General features: G+C 41.9%; 1 protein-coding gene across 6 annotated transcripts in view; it reads left to right on the plus strand.

Moving 5' to 3' along the window:
• LOC126298094 (uncharacterized) overlaps window positions 1-25,807 on the plus strand; it is a 107,492-nt gene that overhangs the window by 4,421 nt on the left and 77,264 nt on the right. For 5 of the 6 annotated variants that reach the window (XM_049989411.1, XM_049989410.1, XM_049989413.1 and 2 more), the window contains exon 3: window positions 19,773-19,974. In XM_049989411.1, the coding sequence (XP_049845368.1) occupies window positions 19,773-19,974 (202 nt within the window). Of the gene's footprint in view, window positions 1-16,972; window positions 17,056-19,772; window positions 19,975-25,807 lie in introns of all 6 variants that reach the window. The other variant, XM_049989412.1, reaches the window with a different exon arrangement.

The following is a 25,807-nucleotide window of genomic DNA, read 5'->3' on the forward strand; positions in this document are numbered from 1 at the left end:
TTGGTTCTCTATTCAAACAGAACAAAATGCAAAGTTTTATTTTGTATATACACATACATATGTGTAAAGATTAAATAGTACATCATGAACTATTGGGAGGTTTACTTTATCCCCAAATGAGAATCATTTGGTGAGAAACTGGCTTAAAAAACACTTTGGAAGTTACCCTGATTGACTCAGCAAACCCCTATTTCTGTCCCTTTATTAAAGGCAGTTGCTGCTGTGATGCATATGGCAATTGGGATTATTTTGGGATCCCTCAGTCTGCAACCACATGAAGCTGTGGACAGAGAGATTCTAACACTTCTTCCCACACATTCTCCACCTGTTCGTAATCTGTGCATACCTCGATGTGCATCATGTTCTATGGTACTCTGCCTCAGGTGATGGGCTATTCTGGGCCTCTTGCTACTGAAAGATGTGGGTAGTTCAGTGCAAAGAGAGCAGCAATGGCTCAGAGCTATTCACTGCCATCAATCTTTCATTATGGTTTCATGTGCTTTTTGAACATTGTTCAATCTTGTGAGTTTGATGTCTTTCTTCACTCGTTAGATTAAGTATCGTCAATGTCAATTCTAGTGGTGTATGACCATATGTCTCATTTCAACAGTGTGCATTTGATGTTTTGACAAGAGGGTAACTGTAAGATTTATTGGGTTCTGCTCCACATTTAAAGGTGGTGAAAAGTTTTGTGCTACTTTCATAAATGGGGAACATTAAATAATGTTTAAAGATGCTGCCACATTTTTTCACACAAATATCATAGACATTACTCGGGCACCCATTAAAAAAATCACTACACAATGCAGGATTAGGCTACACACTGACAACTACTTTTTTGATGTATTTGTATGGTACTATGCTAAAATAAAGCACATCTGTTGTTGTATTTTGAGGTCTGTTGACTCCATTTATTGTTGCAAAGAATAAAGTTCATTTCACTGATTTTATTTGTTTTTACTTAAATTTCAAACTGTATCACATGGTTCTCTGTGCCTGGATGATCTTACTTTTTATGTTATGTCATTTCTTTGCACACATTTCCTTATCATGTAATGTTAATACAGGGGATAGAGAACATCCAAAAATGAGTAGTTTGCTTAATCACCGTTTTTTTATGTAAGTCAGATGACATCAGACACTCTCATCAGCACGGGTTATTGTGAGATTGTGAAACTATGCATGTGAGATATTTCTGATATAACAGGTGCTATTATGTAATGCAATGTGTACCAGTATTCTTTTATCACCTGAAGATAGTCAGAACATCGTAAGTAGTCGTGAAATAAATTTGGATGGAGAAAAGAAATCTCATGGTGCAGCTGCTGCATATCTGCTTTTATTTTGAAAGCCAATTTATGATAGCTTTAATTAGAATTCATCTACAATTATACAAGAAGTGTAAGCATGCCAAGTTAGAGCACTACTCCATTCACAAGCATGAGAAGAAAACTGCCATTGAAGACTGATAACGGTACATTTTATGTACATAAATCAAAACACACCAATTACCAATCACTTGAGTAGAGAGATGCACCACATGAACATGTTTGAACATTAAATGGCAGTCGGGCATCATGTTGGAGTTAAAATCATCTGGGCTGTTGGAACATGTCATATTTCTCCAGACAATTGATGTTTCGATCTCTCTTCTGGAATGTTCTTCAGGATCTTGTGGTGTCCACTGTAGATTGGACACCATCAGAGACCAGTGTCACTTTCTGTTATAAAGGGGAGTTTTCTTGCACTTGTGCTGGAGAAGTGGGATTATTGGGTAAAAAACTTTTGACTACCATTGGTGAGCCATTATCATCAGATAACAAGAGAAACTTTCCTGTACTAATGCCAAAGAATGGGGTTATTGGCTAAAATTTCTGTGGCTACCTTTGGTGGCCCAACATCATTGGTTGGAAAGGGATTTCACACACATTTATGCTGTAGACCAGTTATGGGTTAAAATTCCTCCTGCTGCTATTGGTGGGTCCACACCATTAACTTGAAGTGAAATGGACAGAGGTGCAAAGAATCGGTTCCTTTGATACCTATAGTGAGTGGAATTAACTCGCCAACTTACGTTTTAGCAAGTCATTTGTCTGGAAAATTGAGACATCTAGTTGGAGAAACCAGTACTTTTGTCAAAGGTTCAAAACATTTTTTAGAAATGATATGCACAGTGAAGATAGCTGCAAGTGACATTCTTGTCAGCTTTGATGCAACATCATTATTTATACCAGTATCAGATACACTGAAGATCATAAGTGAGAAAGTTGCTCTGGATGTCTGTGACTTCATTGGGTTATGTCTTTGCTTGAGCTATTCTAAATGAAGTAGTGAATTCTATGGACAGTCTGACAGTCTTGCTATGGAACCATCCTTGTTGCCAGTAGCAGTTGACATTTTTATGGAATATTGTTGGCTCCGCTATGTGGATGACACATTTGAAATATGGCCACATGGCAAAGAAGAGCTTCGTGTGTTCCACAATTTCTTAAGAGGTATTCACCACAAAATCAACTCTATTTTGGAGGTTGAGAGTGAGGTCAGCCTCCTGTTTCTATATGTGTTGGTATATAGATAATCTGACAGTAGTCTAGGAAACAGTGTGTATAGAAAGCCTAACAACACACACAGATGTTTAGATGCCATTTCACACCACTATCCAGCTCAGAAGCAAGTAGTGCTCGACACACTGTCTTCATGTGCATTCTGTATGAGCAACGACGACAGCTTGGAACTGAAGTTTGATTTTTTAAAGAAGACAATGAAGGCCAATGGCTATGGCAGTTTGTTCATAGCTGGGGCTTTTAAGTGAAATGTTAATTATAGTAATAGGAAGGATGAAGAACCTCCTCCTCAGTCTTACTGTTTGTCTCTGGGGTTTTACCATTTGTTTCTGGGCTTTTACCGTTTGTTTGTGGGACCACTGATTACCTAGGAAGAATTCTAAGGAAAAATGGTCTTCAGACCACTTTTTTCAGTATAAAGAGAGAGAGAGAGAGAGAGAGAGAGAGAGAGAGAGCAAGGAAAAGACCTTTTCTGACAGAAAATGGATGCACCTGATTGCCCCCCACAATGTAGATGTCTATGAAATGATGTGTGGCTGCAGCAAAGTGTGTCTAGGTGGAACAGGGAGGGCTGTTAAAGAACATATTAAGGAACACAATCACCACACACACATTAAACAAAGCATGAAGTTGGTGTTAGGGGAACATCACGAGAACTGTGACCTCGACATTGATTTCAATGATGTGCATGTGCCAGCTAAGGAAACCAACATTTATAGAAGAAAAGTTGATAAATAATGGAAATTTCTAAGAACACATGTAACTTCAGTAGAGAGGCTGGCCGTAGGCTTCAGGCAGCATCATGACTCCCCACCATCAATGAAGTGAATATTCGTCTGCAGTGTGCGAGCAATATGAACAACATCCTGGAAACCATCTCTGCAGACATTTGAATAAACATTCACTATCTCGTGCTCTGCCCATTTCGCTCCCAGCCAATGGTGTGCACTGGCTCATAGCAGCAAGAGGAATTTTAACCAGTAACTCTTCTCCAGCATAAATGCAGGAAAAATCCTTTTCTATCTGATGACATTGGCCCACCAGTGGTAGCCCAGGAATTACTGCCAATAACCCCTTCTTCGGCATTAGTATGGGAGAACTTCTCTTACTATACAAAAATAATGGTCCACCAATGGTAGGCCAAGGTTTTTTACCCAACAATCCCACTTCTCTAGCACAGGTGTGGAAAAACTCCCCGTTGTAAGAGAAGGCAACACTGGTCTGACAGTGCTTAATCTACAGTGGACACTAAAAGATGCTGAAGAAGATCCCAGCAGAGAGATTGAAACATCTGGTGTTTGAAGAAATATGACATGGCCTAACAACCCAGAAGATTTTAACTTCAGTGACAACAGCCACAAAAGCCTGCATACTTACAGAAGTAGCATATTTTCCACCATTTTTTGAGCAGGTGATGACTCACTTCAGAAGCTGATGCAGAACATGTTTTACTGTTTGAAGGGAAATATAGATGTCTGTCTTGGCTCTTAATGAACTATTTTAGTAATATCACCCTTCTGAATCTGCTTACTGTGTTCATCCCCTGGTCTGCCTCTATGATTTTTACCACCCACACTTCCCTCCAGTACTAATTTGATGATCCATTGACATTTCAGAAAGTGTGCCATCATCCAATCCCTTCTTGTCAGGTTGTGCAACAATTTTCTTTTCTCCCCAGTTTTGTTCAGTACCTCTTCATTAATTACATGATCTACCATCCTAACCTTCAGCATTCTTGTGTAGCACCACATTTCAAAAGGTTGTACTCCCTTCTTGTCTAAATTGTTTATTATCCATGTTTCACTTCCATGCATGGTAACACTTCATGCAAATACATGCAGAAAAGACTTTTTATCACTAAAGTGTATATTTGATGTTAACATATTTCGCTTCTTCAAAAACACATTTCTTGCCATTACCAGTCTACATTTTATATCCTCTCTACTTCAGCCATCATCAGTTATTCTGCTGCCCAAATAATGAAATGCATCTAATACTCTAAGTGTGTCATTTCCTAAGATAATTTCCTCACCATCACCAGATTTAATTAGACTACATTCCATTATCCTTGTTTTGCTTCTGTTGATGTTCACCTTATATCCCCCTTTCAAGATAGTGCCCATTCCGTTCAGCCGCTCCAAGTCCTTTGCTGTCTCTGACAGAATTACAGTGTCATCAGCAAAACTCATAGTTTTTATTATTCCTCCCTAAACTGTAATCCCTAATTCAAAATTTCTTTCATTTCCTTTACTGCTTGCTCAATGTACAGATTGAATAACATTGGCGATAGTCTAGAACCCTGTCTCACTGCTTTCTCAACCATTGTTTCCCTTTTATGCCTCCCAACTCGCATAACTGCCTAAATAGCCTTTTGCTCCTGGTATTTTACCCCTGCTACCTTCAGAACTTCAAAGAGTGTTCGTCAACATTGTCGAAAGCTTTTTGTAAATCTATAAATATTATAAATGTAGATTTCCTTTTCCTTAACCTATCCTCTAAGACAAGTCGTAGGGTCAGTACTGGCTTATGTGTTCTTAAATTTCTCTGAAATCCAAACTGATCTTCCCCAAGGTTGGCTTCTACCAATTTATCCATTCTTCTCTAGATCTTTCAACTACACAGCCTTCTTTCGTGATTCGTAGATGAAGAATTAGTGATGATTAATTTAAACTCTGTGCAAAATTCTACCTGGTGGCTTCCACTTTCATTCCTTTCCCCTGGTCCATATTCACCAACTGTTTTTTGTTCTCTTCCTCTTCATTCTGTCAAATACCAGCCCCCCATCACAGTTAAATTTTCGTCCTCTTCAACTATGTTTAAATGATTTTTCATCTCATCATACATTTTTTCAATGTCTTCATCTGTGGAGATATTTGGCGTATAAACTTGTATGAATTCTGCATTACTTGTCTATTGTAGATGCCAAAGTTTTTCATATGGATAGGTTCTGTAATAATTTTAAAAATGGCAGACATTTTAATTGTATTTTTACTTGCATGTAATTTCAGTTTTTGCGTGCTTCAGATTATTATTTTAATTTAAAATATTTTTTATTTGAATTTAGTTTTAGTCTGTATTAAACCCAAGTTTGTGATAAACTACACAGTATACAATTTCTCAATTATGGCTAAAGAAATGTAATGGGATTAATTTCAGATTGCAGGTTATGAAATTCTGAGGCAGTATTGTAAAAAGAAATGTTGCATAAAATAAACATGCTGCAGTTAACAGGTGGTTGAAAATTACCATTCCATATTACCACCACCTACTGTAAGAAACATCACGAAACAAATTTTTGTAGGAAATTGTGTTTATGATAAGGGGGATGGGTTAGGAATGATGAACTAAACACGTCAGAAGATGAGCCTGTTGAAAGTGGAACACAGAAGAATCTGAACTGAGGTATGGAGGACATTAAAGGGGAGCAAATATTGACTTCAGATATGAAGCATTGATTTTTATTGTAAATCGTTTAGGGTAAATGAGTCTAAATTTTAATTTAATTACTTTAATTTGACTTATTAAATTTTGTAAAGTTGTTTAGTGTGGCCTAAGTCATTTGTGGAAGGAAGAACTTTAGTCAATTATTCATATTGCTAATGAACATAGATGAAACTGCAGACATTTATCTTTTAATCCTCTAATAGTGGATATAACAATAAGGCAGTTATTTCATTTGTGTGTGATAATCTTTACTTTGATGTGAATTTTAAGCACTTACCATTGTACTGACAGTTTTGGTATGTCATGGCAGAACTTCTGTGTAGAATCATCTAAGACCATGATATTTCAGTAGGTAAATACTGTGCTATTCTTGAGGTACAAACTACATGCAAGACTGTTTGTGGTGTGTCATATAATTCTATGACTGGCAGAGTTGCACCGGCACACAACATGAAAAAGTACTAACAGGAGGAACAAATGTGAGGGGTAGTCATAAAGTTGTAATTATGCTTTTTGTAGCCGTCTGTATTGACTTCTAAAAACTGCGACATTTCCACATATGCTGGAAATGAATTAACATGATACTCCACTTTATCAATGGGCCACACCATTTTCTTTTGGCTTCCTTAATGGCGTGCAAGAGTACTGTGGCGCAGGAAATTCAGTATGTAACAGGACTACAGACACATTTGTAAACAAAACAAAGTAACAAACGTCCAGCATGCTGGAGTAGCTTGGGCCAGCAACTTCTGTTAATCAGTAGAATGGAAAACCAGTCTAAGTTCCAAATTTTTACTTTTTATTCATTCAGTGGCTGGTTTCGGGCCGAGACCCATTTTCAAATAATCCTGCAGAGCAAAAAACCAAATTTACACTCATGTATAATACAGTTGTTACCAAATTCTTAAGTGTAGGCCAAAAAAACAGAGAACATATCATTTTTAAACTTACATAACAAAGTCAAAAATGCCATTTACAAAGGTGACAAAAATGTGCAATGAATGTTCACAGTGCATACAGATAACTAGCATTTCACTCCTCCTCCTGCTGTTAGGAAACCTTGGGAAGGGGGTGCCCGATCAGGATATAGGAAATCTTTTTATTTATTAAAATGTTCTCCAATCATCAAGAATTCAACAGTTCATATAATAATTGTACAAGTCCACAATAAAATTAATACTTTTTTTAAAATATTTAATGAAAAGAGTCAAATACTTAAAATCACTGACCAGTAATACACAGCAGTGCCACATACATGCCAACATGGCATACAATTTTGTAATACGCGTCATACATGACGCTGCTGCATATTACCGGTGAATCATTTTATGTATTTGACTCATTCCGGTGAAGGACTTCAAAAAGTTCTATTGTTTTTGTTTTCTTTTAATACTAATGTTGCTGTTAACATTTAATGATTTTCATGTTATGACATGACATAAAACTTTGTAATATGCGCCATATGTGACATTTCTGTGTATTACTAGTCAGTGATTTTAAATGTTTGACTCTTTTTGGTACAGATTTACAAAAAGAAATATTAATTTTTTGTAGACTTGAATGGTTATTATATCAATTGTTGTGTTCTTGATTGGAGAAAATTTAAAAAAAAAAAGTAAAAAGGTTTCCTGTCTCCTGATAGGAGACGTCAAATGAAAAGAAAATGGATTTCTGTGGCCGGGAGCTATCAAGTGAATTAAAATATATTCACATAATTACGGAAGGCTATTGTATGTTATTAGTTTCAGATTTTATTTTACTTCTACTTTTCTGACAGGCATGCATTAATCGCCTTGTAGAACAATGAAGGTATTTTTGTCGGTTTGCTAAAGAAATTTGGTTTTTATTAATCTTTTACACGGAGGCAGTCAGTGTGTTTGAAACAAAGTGTTTAGTTCCACACTATTGGCTAATTTCAAATGCACGTTTTCATCTTCTAGCACGTATGGCATTATGCCATAATAAAGAATCAAAAATGAGTTAATACAGTACTGGTACTTCAAGAAAATGTACATCCCGAAATCCACACAGAAAAGCTTAATATCAGGTTGAGGCCTACTTCGTTGGGAATCTGGACGTACAAATGTGCTCTTTAAGTATGCACTTTAAATGTGCCATTTTAGTATGGTTCACAAAATTCTGATGCTCTTGGAGTATCCTCTGATTTCTTCTTTTGTGACATAATGTAAGATCTTGTAATGTTTTACATGTACAAACATACGGGCTTCCTGCGTCATAGCAGCTGCCAAAGCACGGTGGCGCGTTATCTGGCGCTCTCTGACGACTACTGAAACGAACCTATTTCTAACAGGTCGCGGGAAAATGTTGCAAATGGTGGTTTGAAAAGCATTACTTTCAAAGTAAATTTCCTTTTACGCAAGTTGAACTATGTGTGAGAATGTACGATGAATTTCTTAAACCACAGAGCATTTGATGACGAGGCATTTAGTAGAAGTATTTCGAGCCCAGAAGATCTGACACTCATGTCGTCATTGAGCAAATTGATGTAGTGCTACAGGAAGCTCTCTCTCCTGTGCGGTACCTAATTTATATGTGGATAATTTTGAGGACAAATCACTGGACTCGGCTAAAAATTTTACTGGCGCATTTGTGTGATATAGCTTAAAGTGTAACACGCGCAAAAAATATCAACATTATATGTGAAAGCTTAGCTTCTCTTGCCGCTTACTAACCTTAGAGACCAATATTATATGTGAAAGCTTTTCTTTTCTTGTAGCAATGTTATATATATTAATTTAAACATTAACTTTTCCTGTTTGTATATCCGTGATACTTAACAGTGATGTTGCTATTAGCTGACTACATCACGTGTCCTGTGCTCTGAATGTTCGGTGTCACTGGCTGGTGGGATCACGTGACAAGAGCTATGACTGGCTTACAAAAGTGCATTGGACTCTCGATTACAATGGTTTGCAAAGTAACATGCAGTGTTTAGTGGAATTCAAATTTATACTTTTGTAATACGAAAATATGCAGCGTAGATGTTGCTGCACATCACAAATCTTTCCAAAAGGAGTTTTCTTCCCTAAGTTTCATTTTCTAAAGAGCCGGGAAATTCTATGCCCGTGTATAAAAACATAACCATTCAAAGGATTGATAAGTTTTACAGTTCCTAGGGAAAATATACTGTCACTTAATTACATGGAAAAAGTTTGTTTTCATCCGGGAGGAAGTGTATTTTTAACTGGGAAATCCGGGAAAAATTCGGGAATTTTTTTCCTTGTCCACGTATACACCCTGTTTTCAGCTTTCTAAGTGTCATATTTAGTATCTTCAGTTTTTCATAAAAATGACAGTTTTAACCAAAATATTTCACTGATGGAAGTTGAGGCATGTAACTTTTAATTGTGGCATACCTTTGCGCATTCTGACCAATTTTTATCTTTTCAGGTTTATTATTCAGCACCACTTTTTTTTTTCTTAAGATCATATTTTTTGACTAACTTATTGATTTGATCGTTTTGAGACTTTACAGTGTTAACATAAATGTACTTAAGCTTACTCTGATAAAGTATGGAAAAGCTATTTTAATTTTGCTCTTAAATTTTGGTGCAATAGTTTGTTAAGCACAGGCACTTTGATGTGGCGCTGGTAGTAGTGAACTGGAGTAAGCCCTGGGGCACACTCACTCACCTCTGTACCTCTTACAATTGTATAGCACTTGTTTTGCCTCAAATTCCGTACAGATGGCCCTTTGTTACTCTTCATTGTCTTCTGTTAGGCAGCGAGGAACCCAGCGGGCAATTATTATATTGAGAACACCAACTGGTGGATGTGAGCATCTGCACTATTAACAGAGGCATCTAGTAGAGCAGCAAGGTGTTAAATTGTGATGAATCGATCACCGCATGAGTGTGTCTGCACATTCCAGCAGTGCAGGAGTCACTGCTGTGTGTGGCTGGCTGGCATGCAAGATGTAGTAACACTGTTCACGTTTACGTCGCGCTTCACTTAGCGTAGACCGGGACTGTGTCCTAGGCATGCCCAATGTTAACTCACTGGGCCCGGCCCGTGTTGCCTGAGTTGTTGTTGTTGTTGTTGTTGTTACACCGGCAGAGGTCGCGTCCGAATTCTCGTGTGCCCTCTGGTGGACGGGACTCTACTTCTGGCAACTACCGTCCGTGACACGCCGTGCCGATGTGCGACGCCCGCGATCTTTCTGGTGGCTACTGCACTCCTCCTCCTTCGAGGGGTGAAGCCACTGTGATCCACTGCGTCGGAAGGTGGAGCATCGGGTAGGAGCGATGACCTCCACATCCATTGGAAGGCCGGAGTTGAGGGGATCTGCCAACCTTCGAGCTGGAACCATCGAATACGGCTGGAAGTTACCCACACGAAGAGGCCCCCGTCGTCCCATCACCAGAGCCCAGGACAGAATGGGCGGCAAGCTCTTGAACTCCGGATCCTGTTCCACCCCGGGAGGGGCAAGACCCAGTGGCGGGGACGATGGGGAAGGGACGACAACAGGTGAACCAGCCTCCTGAGAAACCGGGCCTGCATGGGGGGCCGGCTCTGGCTGGGGCATCGCTAACGATGGCGATGGCGGTGCTGGACCTACTGGAGAGTGCCAAGGCTGAGAACCATTGCAGTGCGGCAGAGTCACAGTGAGGAGAGGTGGTAACGTCCCCTGAGAAACCAACATGGGTGCCGGCAATGGGGAAGCAGGTGTTCAAGAGGTCGGAGGGTGGATGCCCACACGTGGACGTAGCTGATTTTGGTGACTACGTACCACCTGGTCCCCCGCCTGCCAGGTATAGAGCCGGCAGCCATTTCGGCGCAGGACCACTGCCGGTATCCAATGTGGATTGTGACCAAACCCACGTGCCCAGACCGACATACCCAGTGGAAAGCCAGGTACTCTGATTTGCGAAGACTGGTGAGGACCAGGCCGAAGGAGGTGCAGCAGAGTCTTAGGTTGGTGCCCATGGAGGAGCTCTGTGGGGCTGCGTTCTCCCATTGGTGTGGTCCGGTAGGCCGTCAGGAAAAACGTCAATGCCTCCTCCGCAGATAATCCGTGCACATACTTTTTCATCTGCGTCTTAAATGTGCGCACCATGCGTTCGGCTTCCCCATTCGATTGTGGATGGAAGGGGGGAGAGCAAATGTGCCGAATACCGAAGCGCCTACAAAAATCCTGGATGGTCTGCGAAATAAACTGCGGTCCATTGTTCGAGACCAGGGTGATTGGCAGACCTTCCACAGAAAAGATTTTTGCTAGTGCGTGGATTGCAACTTTTGAAGTGGTTGAGGAGCAGCGAACCACATATGGGAATCGGGAACAATCATCAATGACAATGAGCCAAAAGCCATTGAGAAATGGGCCCGCAAAATTGATGTGAACATGTTCTCATGCTTGGATTGCCGGTGGCCATGAAGAGTATGCTGCTCTGGGAGATGCCTGTTGGCTTGCACACTGGGAACAGGCGGCCACCAAGTGCTCAATTTCTCTGTCAATACCAGGCCAGTACATGTGTCTGCGAACCAAGGTTTTAGCACGGGAAACACCCCAGTGCCCTGCATGTAATAACGTGAGGACCTCCCTTCCTAAACTTGCAGGAACAACCATGCGAGGAGCTGTATCCTCGGTAGCCAGAAGGAGAACTCCTTCCAAGACCGCGAGGCAATCTCATAGAATAAAATAATTATGAAGAGGGTCCGAGGCCCGGCCTGGAGGGCGGGATGACCACCCCTGCTGAATGAGGCGAACTACTTGCTGGAGAACCGGGTCAGCTGCCGTTTCCCTGGCGACTCGAGAACTAGTGATCGGGAAGCAATCAACTGCTTGGCGGGATTCCACATCCAAATGAAAACACATAATCTCCTCTCGATCGAACGTAGGATCCGGGCCCACCGGAGGACGGGAAAGAGCATCGGCGTTGGCATGCTGTCTGGGAGGGCGAAAATGAATGTCATAATGGTACTTAGAGAGGAACGAGGCCCAGCGCTGAAGTCTGTGGGCTGCCCTATCCGGAATCTGAGAGGCGGGGCCAAATAACGATATTAACGGCTTATGGTCAGTGATTAACTGAAACTTCATGCCATACAAGAAAGGGTAAAACTTGGTAACAGTGTAGACAATGGCCAAAGCCTCTTTTTCCACCTGGGAGTAATGGGCCTGCGCAAGACTAAGAGTTTTAGACGCAAATGCCAGGGGTTGCTCGGAACCATCTGCGTTGCGATGGGCCAGGACTGCCCCCACCCCATACTGCGAAGCATCTGTAGCCAAGACCAACGGCTTATGGGGGTCAAAAGTAGCCAAACAATGCGCTGACGTGAGGAGGCCCTTCAACAAGGTGAACGCTCGCTCCCATGCAGGCGACCGATCAAAAGGAATACCCTTGCGCAGAAGGCAGTACAGGGGGCGGGCTATGGTGGAAGCCCTGGGAATGAACTGGTGGTAATAGGCTATCTTGCATAAAAAAAGCTTGTAACTCTTTCAGCAAAGCGGGCCGGGGAAGGTCGATGATACCTCGGACCAAACTTCCTAGTGTCTGGACGCCTTGCCGAGTGAGAGATGGTGTAGCTCACATACTCAATGGACGGTTGGAAGAAGTTTGACTCATGCAGGTTGCAACGCAAGCCCACAGACCTAAATTTGAGAAAGAGGGTGCGAAGGTTGTGCAAGTGTTCCTTCGTGCTGCGGCCTGTGACAATAATGTCATCCAGGTAATTAATACAATGAGGGATTGTCGTCGTGACGTGCTCAAGATTACGCTGGAATATTGCCGGGGCACTGGATATTCCGAAGGCCAACCGCTGGTATTGGTAAAGGCCAAACGGGGTGTTGATGACCGCCAGCCGTTTGGAGCCCTCATCAAGTGGTATCTGATGATAAGCCTCCGGAAGATCAATTTTCAAAAAATATTGGCCTCTTGCCACGGCGGAGAACAATTCATCAGCACGAGGCAAAGGATAGGTGTCCACCACCAATTGGGAATTAATGGTGGCCTTGAAATTGCCACAAAGACGTAATTTTCCCAAGGGCTTCCTTACAATAACGAGGGGCGAAGCCCACTCACTAGAAGAAGTGGGAACAACCCCTAGGGCTGTCAGCCGGTCTAGCTCTTCCTTTATCTGAGGGCAGAGAGCCAAGGGGATACGCCGCGCATGTAGAAAACGCGGCCGAGCTAACGCCTTCAATGTTAAGTGAGCCTCAAAATCTGAAATGCGCCCCAGGCCCTCCTCAAAGATATCTGGAAAGTCTGAGATCAAAGATTCCAGTGATTGATAGGGAAAGTCTTTGGAGACCAACTGTATGGTGTCAGCGATAGAAAAACCAAAAGCTCGAAAGGCATCCAGGCCAAAAAGGTTAGCGGAGCTCGCATCACTGACAACAAAAAAAGTAATAGGCCGAGTGACTGATTTGTAAGTCACGTCGGTAGTGAATTGACCCAGTAGGGGAATGACCATAACCGCTAGACGCCGGTAAACTGGCGCCAACGGGGGCGATCCAAGGTCGGAATAAGTTTGTGCATTTAACAACGAAACTGCCGCGCCCGTATCTACTTGCAGTTGTAACCTCCGCAACCGAACCGACACCTCAATAAAGAGTTTGCGTGCCGATGCGTCTGTTAGCCTGGCCCGATGAAACTTCCTGAATGTCAACGTCCATGTTCTCTGTACCTGCTTCCTTCGATTCTTTTCAGGCTGAGCGGCAAACTTTAGCAATGTGACCTTTTTTATTAAATTTGCTACAATCGGCCCAACGCTGGGGGCACTCTGACCGATTGTGATGTATAAAGCAGATTGTGATGTATAAAGCATGACACACAGGACTGCAACAGCGGCCGGAATTCTGTTTACGCACCATGCGGGAGTGGCCGTAACGGCCGGATTGTACCATTCGCACGTCGTCCACCCCGGACACAGCGGACGCGGAGGTGCCGCTCTGAACCGCCACGATGTTGCACCACGCTTCCAGCTGTTGACCTGCGGTGTGAGAGACTTCATACGATTGAGCAATGGACAGGACTTCCTCAAGGGAAGGGTCTTCTAACTGCAGGGCGCGTTGCCGGACCTCCCTATCAGGGGCCGAACGAACAATGACTTCACGTACCCTAACGTGGGCATACGACTCTTGCGACTGCTCCGTGACAAAATGACACTTGCGGCTAAGACCGTGCAGTAAGACTGATGGGGCTGTTTCTTGCATTGATAGAACTCAACCCTAGGCGCCACAACATGCATGCAGTGGTGATAATATGAAGACAGCAATGAACACAATGCATCAAAAGACACGGACGAGGGTTCCTGCAACGGTGCTAGCTGCCGCAAAACTTGATACAGCGAGGGAGATATTCAAGACAAGAAGAGAGCACGACATACCTCCGCATCTGCTACATGAAACACCTGGAAATGCTGCTGAAGACGATGTTCATATGCATCCCAATCCACTGCTGTCACGTCACACGGGGGAAAGGGAGGAGGGAACGGTGCTGGAGCAGACTGCGTGGAGAGCAACGCCGGAAGCACTTGTTTCATGGTGGCCATGAGCTCCGTCTGCTGCTCAACCAAAACCCGCACTAAATCCTCCATGCCGTGGAGAAGCTGCAAAACCGGAACAACATCGCAACACGCGAAAGAACGACCCTACTCTTCGCCAATTGTGTAGTAACACTGTTAATGTTTGTCGCACTTCACTTAGCATAGACCGGGACCGTGTCCTAGGCATGCCTGATGTTAACTCACTAGGCCCGGCCCGTGCTGCCTGAGTTGTTGTTGTTGTTGTTGTTACGCCGGCAGAGGTCGCGTACGAATTCTCTTGTGCCCTCTGGTGGACGGGACTCTACTTGCGGCAATCTTTCTGGTGGCTACTGCACAAGAGATAGGACAAGTTTGTGCGATGTTGTTGCAGTGATGACAAGAGACCTCGCCCAGTGACTCACCGTGCTTTTGTTCACAGCCAGATCTCTGTAGACATTCTGTAAATGCCTGTGAGTATCTGTGATGCTCTGGTTTTCTGCCAAAACATACTGACAGCTCAGTGCTTGGAACACATCTGTTACAGATGCCTTTGTGAAGACTATGTTTAGCACCACCACCTGTCGGAACCTCATGAAACTAGAGGAACCGTCTCCCACAAAATATTCTGTATTGTTTCAACTGAAACTGACCGAGAAAAAAGAATGTGTTGCATTACTTATTGAACACCACTTGTATATGCAAGGCAGAGTTGGGAGCTCCAGAAGGCCAAGAATTTGCAAAAAATACTATTTTGGCAGTGGGTTGTGTGAGGCATGAGCAGTTAGGTTGTGGTAGGCATGATGGAAAAAGTGCAGAATGATAATTCAGGGGTCATGCAGTAGAGTACTATCCAGAAGCTTATTTTTATTCTCTGTTTTTATGTTAGCTATGTTGCAAATAAACCAAAATAATGCTCAATATATTGTATTTAATAATATTTTCATTAAAGGCAGATAAGGAAAATTTGGAATTGCTAATAAATTTGCAAGAAAAGATTGTACTTAGAGCACCCATGAGGTCTCTGCAAACAACTTTCAAGCAAAGGATTGTAGGGCATACATGTAAAATTACATCCTTTTATTATTTTACAGTTAATGATTTACACATCCTGGGGTTATATTCATGATAAAGGAAGTAGTTATTTTCTTGGTATTTTGCACACATTATAAATTCCGCAGAAACAAACAAACAAACTTGATTTACAGTACTGCACAGAAAGTTCTGGTTGGGAATAATGAATTATATAGGAATAAAGAGATGACTCCCCAAAAGGCAGAAGTGCTACATTGTTGACAGACATACAAATAAAAGGTACAGAGCTTTGCTTTGCTAGCTTTCAAAATGAGATTCCTTTCTCAAACTGTAGGAGAAGCATGTGCACTCACATGTGTAGGGAGACTGTGTGTGTGTGTGTGTGTGTGTGTGTGTGTGTGTGTGTTTCTCCTACAGCTTGAGAAAGAAGAAAGAAAGGAAGCAAAACAAAGCTCTGTACCTTTCGTTTGTGTCTGTTGACCAACGCAGCACTTCTGCCTTTCAGTGAATCATCTCTTTATTTCTAAATAATTCATTAAACTCGGTTTACATTCATAAAAGGTTTTCTCTTACTGCACACTTTGGCAGTTAATCACGTGTAATGCTGCTTAGAGATCAAAATGAAACTGTCATTATATGAAGTCCTGTATGCTTTCATTACAATCCTTTCTTGGAAATTTATTTACTGTCACAAATTTTTTATTGTCTTTTCTTTTCATGTCTTTTATCAAGATGTCAAACACGACATATTGTGCATTATTTGGCTTATTTGCAGTGTAAGTAATGTAGAAATTGAAAATTTTAAAAAAAGAATTCTTGACTCCACGACTGTTGGATTACCATGTCAACTGCTGCCTGCAACAATGTTTATGTAAATGGGTTATGCCTTGACCAGCCACTGCCAAAACTGTAATGTTTTCTAACTGTATCTTCGACTTCTGTCACTTACATGTCTGGCTAAGCCATACATCTGCCATAAATTTCGACAAAATCGGTGATGACGAGTAGACACTGTACCCTTGTCAGTGTTTCATTTAAACTGTTGTATCACAGCAGTTAGTTGTCAAATGTCAATGAAAATTTCAGGAATTGTTAACAACATGCCTTTATTATATTTAAAACATATATGTTCACATAAAATGAACTTATAATGTGTTATACTTGTATCAATTTTTGAAATAAATTCCTACTCCCCAGTCTGCTCTAAAACCAATTATGTCATGTGTATGAACATCTTCCTTTGTCTTTTCAGTGGCTTGATAACCTGTATTTAAATTGTGCACTGAAATATTTAGTAGCCACTTCACTCGTGCTTTTCTTTTCACGGATGTAGTTTGTGGGTCTTGATTTCTTCTATCTCACTCACTTTTTGACAAAGATCATAATGGTGTCTCAGCACAGATATCCCTACACTTAGGTGATGAAGTAGTCTTGTCGATTGTCAACAGATGGCAGAGCAATGCAGTTTTACCTGTGAGGCTGCAGCTGGCAACTGTGGTTGGTGTACCATCACTTCAGACACTAATGGCAAGTGAGTACTTTCTCAGGTTCCTGGCTTGAAGAATTAAGGTATAACTTTGTGCAAGTCTTCTATTTTTGTATGTGTTATTCTCCAACCTGTTCGTGACTTGAGTGATTGTTCCTTGACTTGCAGGTGCTTCCCCTTTGCTGTCCTCCTTCAGCACACATGAGCAACCTGTATTTGAATTTCTATAGTTGCTACTGAGTAGGTCAGAAGGGAAATAAATGTGCTGTGTGTTGACCAAGGCATGTTTGCCTTAGAGTATCATCTAAGTTGTGGAAAAATCAGCCATAAATTCTTTTAATGAAGATTCTGAAAAGCTTGTTCTGCCCATTAAAAGGGCAGTGTCATAGTTCTGCTGGATTGACATGCGTATATCCACAGTGATTTGCCTTGCTGCAGACTCAGTGCTGTTCTGAGAAAGATAGGCAAATCAACTTTCCTCAATAGAAGCTCATTGTGGGAGACCAGTAAGTCTCCACTCTATTGCTGCAGTAGCCCTAGATTCTATGGCCTTCCTAAAGTTCATGAGGAAGGCATTCCTCTTCAACCTTTGACATATTGTCTAGCTCAGCACCTAGATACTTTTGTTAAGTCATCGGGTAGGCTCATGCAAACAGAATAGTGTGAATTTAGTGAATTTCTTTCTCATATTGCAAGGATTGCACCTTAATAATTCTGTGTTTACATGTTTATTAACTTCCACATATTTTTCAGTTCAAGTTCTTAAATTTTCATAATTCAACAGCCAGTTCCTCTGACTGTAGGTGTGGCTAATTGGAGCAGTTAGTCTCTCATAGTGTCCAATCTTTTTATAGGAGATTTTAAAGGATGAACCTTTGTGTGTGCTTCTTGCTTAGGGAGACATGTGGATGACACCTTTGTCATATTCTCTTCCTCCAGTGATACTCTGCACATGTTTTTTCGCCACATAAACACTTTCAGCCATGGTATTAGATTTGCTGTGGAGGTCATAAAGGTTCCTTTACTTGACTTGATGATTAGGAGATAAGGTGAAGCTAACATTAGGACATGGATTGCTTAGGACTCCTTCTTACACAGATTTTTACCTTAATCCTTTCACTGCCACACATTTCTCAGGGTGTCAGATAAACAGATGCTTGCGATTTTGCATTAAATTTTAGAACCATATAATAATTTGTGTAAAAGCTGAATTATTAAATATAAGAACTATTTTCTTCGTTGTCGTTCGTCTTTTTACCTTAAGAGACTGAGGAGGAAGCACACAAGATGCTAACTCTTTTGTCTTTGTTAGGGAGTATTGTGACTAAATTTGGTTGTATTGGGAAGAAACAATGTGAAGTGTGTTATTCAACAACCCTTGAAGACCAGGCCCTGCTAGGATGATTTAGGTCTGTATAAGGCTGGGATGTATCCCTTTCCCCTGAGATGTGGCTCGATATATTATATCGGTCAAGCCATCACTGCAGTGAACAAAATAGATACATTTGTTTACAGGGGCCAAGCAAGTCTGTGATTGTAGAGCTATGCTTCACTACCCGACATGTCAAAGATTATTCTAATACAAAGATTTTAGTCTACTCTTCAAACTATTGTCCTGATGGAGTCAGTTGATATTACATTAAATGGAGGGTTTTGTTTAAATTCTCTGTAGGACCCAGTTTTCTCTTTCGTAAAACATCAGAGGTGTCAAGTTGAAACCATTTCTCTGTGTAATAAGCTGTTGGCTTAAGAAAATAGTTGAGTGTAATAATCTCTGATTTTTTTTCATTGGCAGGTATTGATTATACTTGCCAGTTGTATTTTGTCTTCCAGTTTGCTTTCTTCTAGGTTTTGCACAACAGATTTAAATCATATATGAACAATCTTAGTTACAGTTCATACCTTGAGAATGGTGGGCCATTTGCCTGCTGAAATATTGCCCATCTCTGACAATTCTACCTGGCTGCACTCTGAGATTTATGAACATTTACTTTCATTTTACCTTATAAAATATGTTTACACCGACAAAGTACACAATGAGTCAGTTTTCTTTTACTGAGTGAACAGTTTTATTTTGGAACCAGTCATTTTTTTTAAAATTTGAGTTTATGATAATTACTACTGTGCTAAAAATTGATATTACTCTGAGACTTAAGATTTAAGGAACAATTCATCTCAGTCATTCAGGTATCATTCATGGCAATTACTGATCAAAGTCCATCAGATTATGCAGCCCACAACAACACGAAAATAATTTTTTTGTATAAATTTGAGAATAGCTTTTCACTGTTAAAATTGCCATCATATTTTAAAGTGTAAGTAATATTCAGTGATGACACATGTAAAAATTACAATATCAATACACTAATTAATTGTGTGTCATCAAATTAAAGCACCAACGTGGCCGAGCAACTACCACACTACACAAAACACACGCCTTTTTGCTCACTGTGACAATCTCCAATAGCTTTTATTGTTTGCTTTCTTTGTTGGCACTGTGTAGAAGTTAGCTAAATTCTCTTCATTTCACCTTCATCATCTGCTCTGATGTTCTATGTGCACGTCTTCTTCTAGGTGACCAGCCACTGCAGTTTAACATTAAGGAGTGACTTGTTATAAGCTTGTCATATGATGCACTGTCTGTTGGTAGTATGTGAATGATAACTTGATAATTGCTTCTGTTTTTTAGCAGCTCCATTGTTGTCATCAAAAAAGAGATACCCTTTAAAATATCTGTTCGCATTTTCTGTATTTTATTACAGGTCGTGTTTAGAAATGTGAAGGATCGTTATCCACCAAATGACGATTTACTTTGTATGTATAGTGTAGAGAGTGGCATTGAAGTTAGAGATGATGATCGTGTAGCAATTTTCACTGCTGGATGTTTAAAACCTGAAGAAGAAGTTACTTGGGTACCTGCTGCAAAGCACCCTTGGGCAAATGAGGTTTCAGTCGTTTTTCCAGGTATGTGGTCTGAATTTTGGACTTCATAGTCAGTGTGTTGAACTCATTTTAATTGTTCTAGTAGCTGCTTGCATGCAGAATATAAAACCCTTCTTATGTGTCCTCTATGGTACACTTTTTATTAATACAAAGGCAATGTGCAATGTATAATGACATAAGTGTTTAAATTATTAATTAATTTTAACAAGTTGTTATATAAAAAGTAAGTTGTATATATTCTGATTAAATGAACTTGTGCTTATTAAGACACTTAACTCATACTATCTGCCAGATACTTTAATTGTGAGGGGAAATTTTGCAATTTATAAGTGTAATCTGTCTCAGGGGTCTCTATACCATTACAAGTAATGGTTAAATGTAGCCCTGACAAAAAGTGTGTGTGTGTGTGTGTGTGTGTGTGTGCTACGGTCGCAGGTTCGAATCCTGCCTCGGGCATGGATGTGTGTGATGACCTTAGGTTAGTTAGGTTTAAGTAGTTCTAAGTTCTAGGGGACTGATGACCACAGATGTTAAGTCCCATAGTGCTCAGAGCCATTTGAACCATTTGTGTGTGTGTGTGTGTGTGTGTGTGTGTTCACTTCATAACCTCCTGCACAATTATGTTGACTTGTTGACTATATTGACATATTTTCTATTTTCTTCACATTTCGTCATTACCATCCTTATTACTTGATCAATATTTATGAGACAAGAATGTGGGGCATGACATATTTCAGTACTGTATGTGACAGTATCCTGATACAGGGTTTCCTTTTGCTTACCCGACTTATAGTTTTATTCTTTTCAAGACACAAAGAAGTTAAAGACAACATCTGTCAGTGGGCACTGACTTTTATAAATGGGGAAAGTTTAAAATTTGCACCGGGCCATTATTCAAACTCGAGTCTCCTGCTTACTAGGCAAATGTGCTGCCACGGCATTATTTCGGCTCAGTGGTCAACACAACTGCATGGTCCACCTTAGCAATCCTCTCATAAGACCTAAAGTCTCAGCCTATCCACACACTCTTTATTGTTGTTACATACAGTGCAACTTCAAGAAAAGAAATTATAACTTCCAATTTTTTTTAATTTTTTATATATTTTTTGTTACACAACTGCAGTTTGCTGTACTAATGACACTCTTAAAGAGCCATCTTCAGATCCAGTTGCTGCATTGCATTTGATCTGAAGATGGCTGTTTGAGATGGTCAAAATCCATTATCTGTTAAGATAATTGTGACTGTCTCAGAACTTTGTTGATTTCATCACATTTTGCAAGTTATATTATCTGTTAGTGAATGTGTGTGTGTGTGTGTGATAAATTTGCTAACAGCACAAACAAAATTTATTCAAAGGCAACTTTGGTTGTGCTTTAGTTGAAATGTTTCAGTTCAGTTATGTCTGTTTATAAATTATGATATGCTGGTTCATGTAAATAAAGGAACAGTAATAATGTCAATACTATTAAAAGTTATGTGTTAAAATTTAGTCACACTGTAGAACTCATGACATTACATAAAACCTGAAAATAGATTTAGAAAATGTTTGAAGTGTATGCAGCAGATGTCACTTTGGTAAGGCGTAAATAAGGAAAGTGTGATTACTCAAATCAGCAATGCACCATATACAGTAATATGTCAAGCTGTTAATTGTGCTCTCTGTGAGATTGATAGGCATGGTATGCCTTTTATTCTAGTAAAGCCACTTCAACACAGCAGAAGCATTAGTAGAAACTCTGAGCAGCAAAATAGAGAGAGCACAGTAGACATGAGATTACAGTTCAGGTTGGCATATAAGGCTGCCACTCCTATGCCCTGCAGTGTTTAATTTGGAAGATATTTGTCCACGAGATGAGTCTTAAGTGTCCAAGCATTCTCAAATTTGTATGAGATTGTAACCTATTGCAATAGCATAAGACCATGCATAACTTTATGTATAACTTGCTCAGTCACAGTTTCACATGTAAAGTAGTTGAAGGCCCTCTATGCCTGAAGCATCACTTTCATGGGTGTATAATAATGGATTCTGCTTTCTCACCAAATCAAAATGGAGCTGTCACTTAGCAAATTAAGCTGACTCATTTGAAATAAGTTGATTTGCAGTTCAGTGTATTTGTTCAGTGTGTGGACTCGACCATTCTTTTTTAAGACTTGTGGGGGGAGTGCTTATATAGCTGTTTACTTCATATACACCTCCATGTATTCTTGTGTGCACAACAGTCAATGATGAACCTTTCAGTGATGCTGAACCTGCAGTCAGAAATTGCTGAGATGGCCCGTGAACAAGAGAATGGTGGACGTTTAACCATTGTGCAAGTCCAATCTACCTCTAATCTAACAATGACGTCCATCACAGCCCATCCCTTAAACATGCAATTGTCTAATATTTGCAGATGATGTAAGCAAGGGGCATCACTGCTGGTTTTTATGTAGTAGTCATGTGCAGTACTTCTATAATAATTTATTTTTGGTGTACAAATGTTTCCTTATTTTATGAAATCCTTTATGTATCGATTCTCCCTGTATCTTAGAACCTCTTTAATTATTGGACCTGCCTAATTAAGGTTTATAACAGATGGTCTGCAAGCAATCATTTACTAATAACTATTAATACTACAGTATTGGTCCCCCCTGTGGGTTCAGGGATAAGAATAGGCCCGCAGTATTCCTGCCTGTCGTAAGAGGCCACTAAAACAAGTCTCAAACGTTTCGGCCTCAATGTGATGGTCTCCTAAGGGGTTTAACCACTAGCTTTCAAAATTTTCTGTTAGTGCATACCATTTGGGGAAGGACGCCTTACGTGGTGTATTATATATCCATCTTGCCCTAACATCGGGCACCTTCATTATTGTCGTGGAGTTGGACTTTTATTGTCGTGGAGTTGGACTTTTATTGAGCTTCCGGTCACGTCGACTGCAGTGTGTTCCGGGTAGCATACATTCCCTCCATTGTGCACTTCTATCTTTGCTCCCTGTATACATGGATATTCGACACCCGACAACCAGCATGGTAGCCAGTCCGTTGTGGTGGGGTCGTCATGTACCCTCTTGGTGGTAGCCCCCTGACTACACAGGGATCGCACTGCTGATGCCTGAGCTCCTACCTCCCCACGTATGCCGAGGAGTAGATGCCTATCCCTCTGGGGCATCAGGACTCCCGGCAAAGGTCATCCTGCCAGGTGGTCTTTGCTGCGGCTGGGTGGCGCCTGTGGGGAGAGCCCCTGGTCGGAGTAGGTGGCATCAGGGCAGATAACCCGCAATGAAGCGTGCTACATCATCTCTCGCTGGTGGGCCTCCACCAGCAGTCTCTAAGCGACCGAGGTCTAATCTCAACAGGAATAAATTTGATCCAAGATCATTTCACTCCCTGGCCACTCCATGGGAGGAACGTATGGCTAAAGACAGTGGTGCTGATTATTCACCCTGCTACCTTGTACGCGGGTTGATGGTGAGTCTTTTATGCCAACCAAGCCTCAGTTTTTTGTGGAGCATTTAGAGGACAAGTTTGGGGAGGTGGAGGGCTTGTCCAAAATGCGCTCTGGGTTAGTTCTCATCCAAACAGCATCCTCTGCCCAGTCACAGAAGTTGTTTGCTTGTGACAAGTTGGGGGATGTTTCAGTTAGCATCACACCCCATAAGAGTCTCAACATGGTCCAGGGTATTATCTTTCATAGGGATCTTCTTCTGCAGTCCGACGATGAACTATGCGCCAACCTAGGATGATGAGGTGTTCACTTCGTCCGGACCGCCCATTGGGGTCTGAGGGATAAACAGGTAGCCACCGGTGCCTTCATTTTGGCCTTAGAGGGTGATGTCTTACCTGAAAAGGTTAAGGTGATGGTTTACCGTTGTGATGTGAAGCCATATATCCCTCCTCCGATGCGTTGTTTTAAATGCTGGAAGTTCGTGTACATGTCATCCCGCTGTACTTCTGGCATCACGTGTCGAGATTGTGGACGTCCTTCGCATTGAGTTGGGTCCTCGAGTCTCGGGGCCTTCTGGCTCCATCTCAGGATGGATTCCGTAAAGGCCGCTCTGCTGCTGACAATGTGGTGAGCCTGGAGTCAGCCATCCGTATAGCCTTTGCCTGCCATCAGCACCTGGTCGCTGGCTTTTCGACATTCGGAAGGCGTACAATATGAAATGGCGTCATCACATCCTCTCTACGATTCATAGTTGGGGTCGCCGGGGTCCACTGCCGATTTTCATCCGAAATTTTCTGTCGTATCGAACCTTCCACGTGCAAGTCACAGCCTCCCATAGTTCCTCCCGAGTGCAGGAGAATGGGGTGCCACAGTGATCTGTTTTAACTGTCTGCCTGTTTTTAATAGGAATTAACGGGCTCACTGTGGCTGTGGGAACGTCTGTCTCAGCATCCTTGTATGCTGATGACTTCTGCCTTTACTAAAGCTCCATTGGCATTGCAGCTGCTGAACGTCAGCTGCAGGGCTCTATCCATAAGGCACAGTCTTGGGCTTTCGCTCATGGCTTCCAGTTTTCGGGTGCCAAGCCCTGCGTTATACATTTCTGCCGGTGACGAACAGTTCGCCGGCTCAGGGTGAACATCTTGCTGTGGTGGAGAGACATCGCTTTTTGGGTGTGGTTTTTGATGCCCAGTTTACTTGGCTCCCACATATTCGGCAGCTTAAGCACATGTGTTGGCGCCATCTTAATGCTCTGCGATGCTTGAGCCACACCAGGTGGAGCGCCGACCGATCTACCCTCTTACGGCTCTACCAGGAATTAATCCAGTCCCGTCTGGATTATGGGAGCCTGGCTTATGATTCAGCATCCCAATCTGCGTTGCGCGTGCTGGACCCAATCCTTCACAGCGGGATCAGACTTGCAACTGGAGCTTTCCGGACCACCCTGTGGACAGCATACCTGTGGAGGCAGGAGTCCCTCCACTGTGGTCACGGCACCAACGTGTACTGGCTGCTTATGCTACGCACGTTTGTAGCTTGCTCGGGCATCCTAATTATCGTCTCCTGTTCCCGTAGTCGGTCGTCTGTCTCCCAGAATGTCGGCCACAATCAGGTTGTACGATCGCTGTCCTCGTCAGAGAGCTTCTCTCTGGGCTTGGGATTTTCCCTCTTCCACCTCCTTTCCGGGCCCCTCTGTGTACACCCTCATGGTGTGTGCCCCACCCTTGCCTTCGGCTCGAATTGGCACAGAGCCTGAAGGACTCAGTCCCTCCGGAGGCCTTCCACCGCCGCTTTTATTCCACCCTCACCATGTATCAGGGCTCTGGCGTTGTTTACAATGACGATTCGATGGTTACTGGTCATGTCGGTTATGCTCTAACTCTAGGGGACCATTCCTAACAACGTTCATTGCCAGCTGGGTGCAGCGTTTTCACTGCTGAGCTGGTGGCCGTTAGAGTATATCCAATCCTGTGCAAGTGAATCCTTCGTTATCTGTAGCGACTCCCTGAGCAGTTTACAAGCCATCGACCAGTGCTTCCCTCGCTCTCGTCTGGTGATGGCTGTCCAGCAGTCCCTGTGTACTGTTGCCCGTTGTGGCCGATCTGTGGTCTTTATGTGGACCCCAGGCCGTGTTGGGATACACGGCAATGAAAATGTTGACCGCCTGGCGAAAGAGGCCACCAGTAAATCATCTCTGGAGATTGGCCTCCCGGCGACTGATTTGCGGCCAATCTTACGCCGCAAAATTTTCGAACTACGGGACACTGAATGGCGCAACCTGCTCATGCCAAACAAACTCCGTCCTACCAAGGAGACGACGACTCTGTGGCGGTCATCCATGCGAGTCTCTTGCAATGAGGCTGTTGTCCTCTGCCGGCTGTGCATTGGGCACACTCGACTGACACACTGCCAGTTATTGTGCCGTGAGG

This window comes from Schistocerca gregaria, chromosome X, assembly GCF_023897955.1.
Source record: "Schistocerca gregaria isolate iqSchGreg1 chromosome X, iqSchGreg1.2, whole genome shotgun sequence".
NCBI classification, from domain to species: Eukaryota; Metazoa; Arthropoda; class Insecta; order Orthoptera; family Acrididae; genus Schistocerca; species Schistocerca gregaria.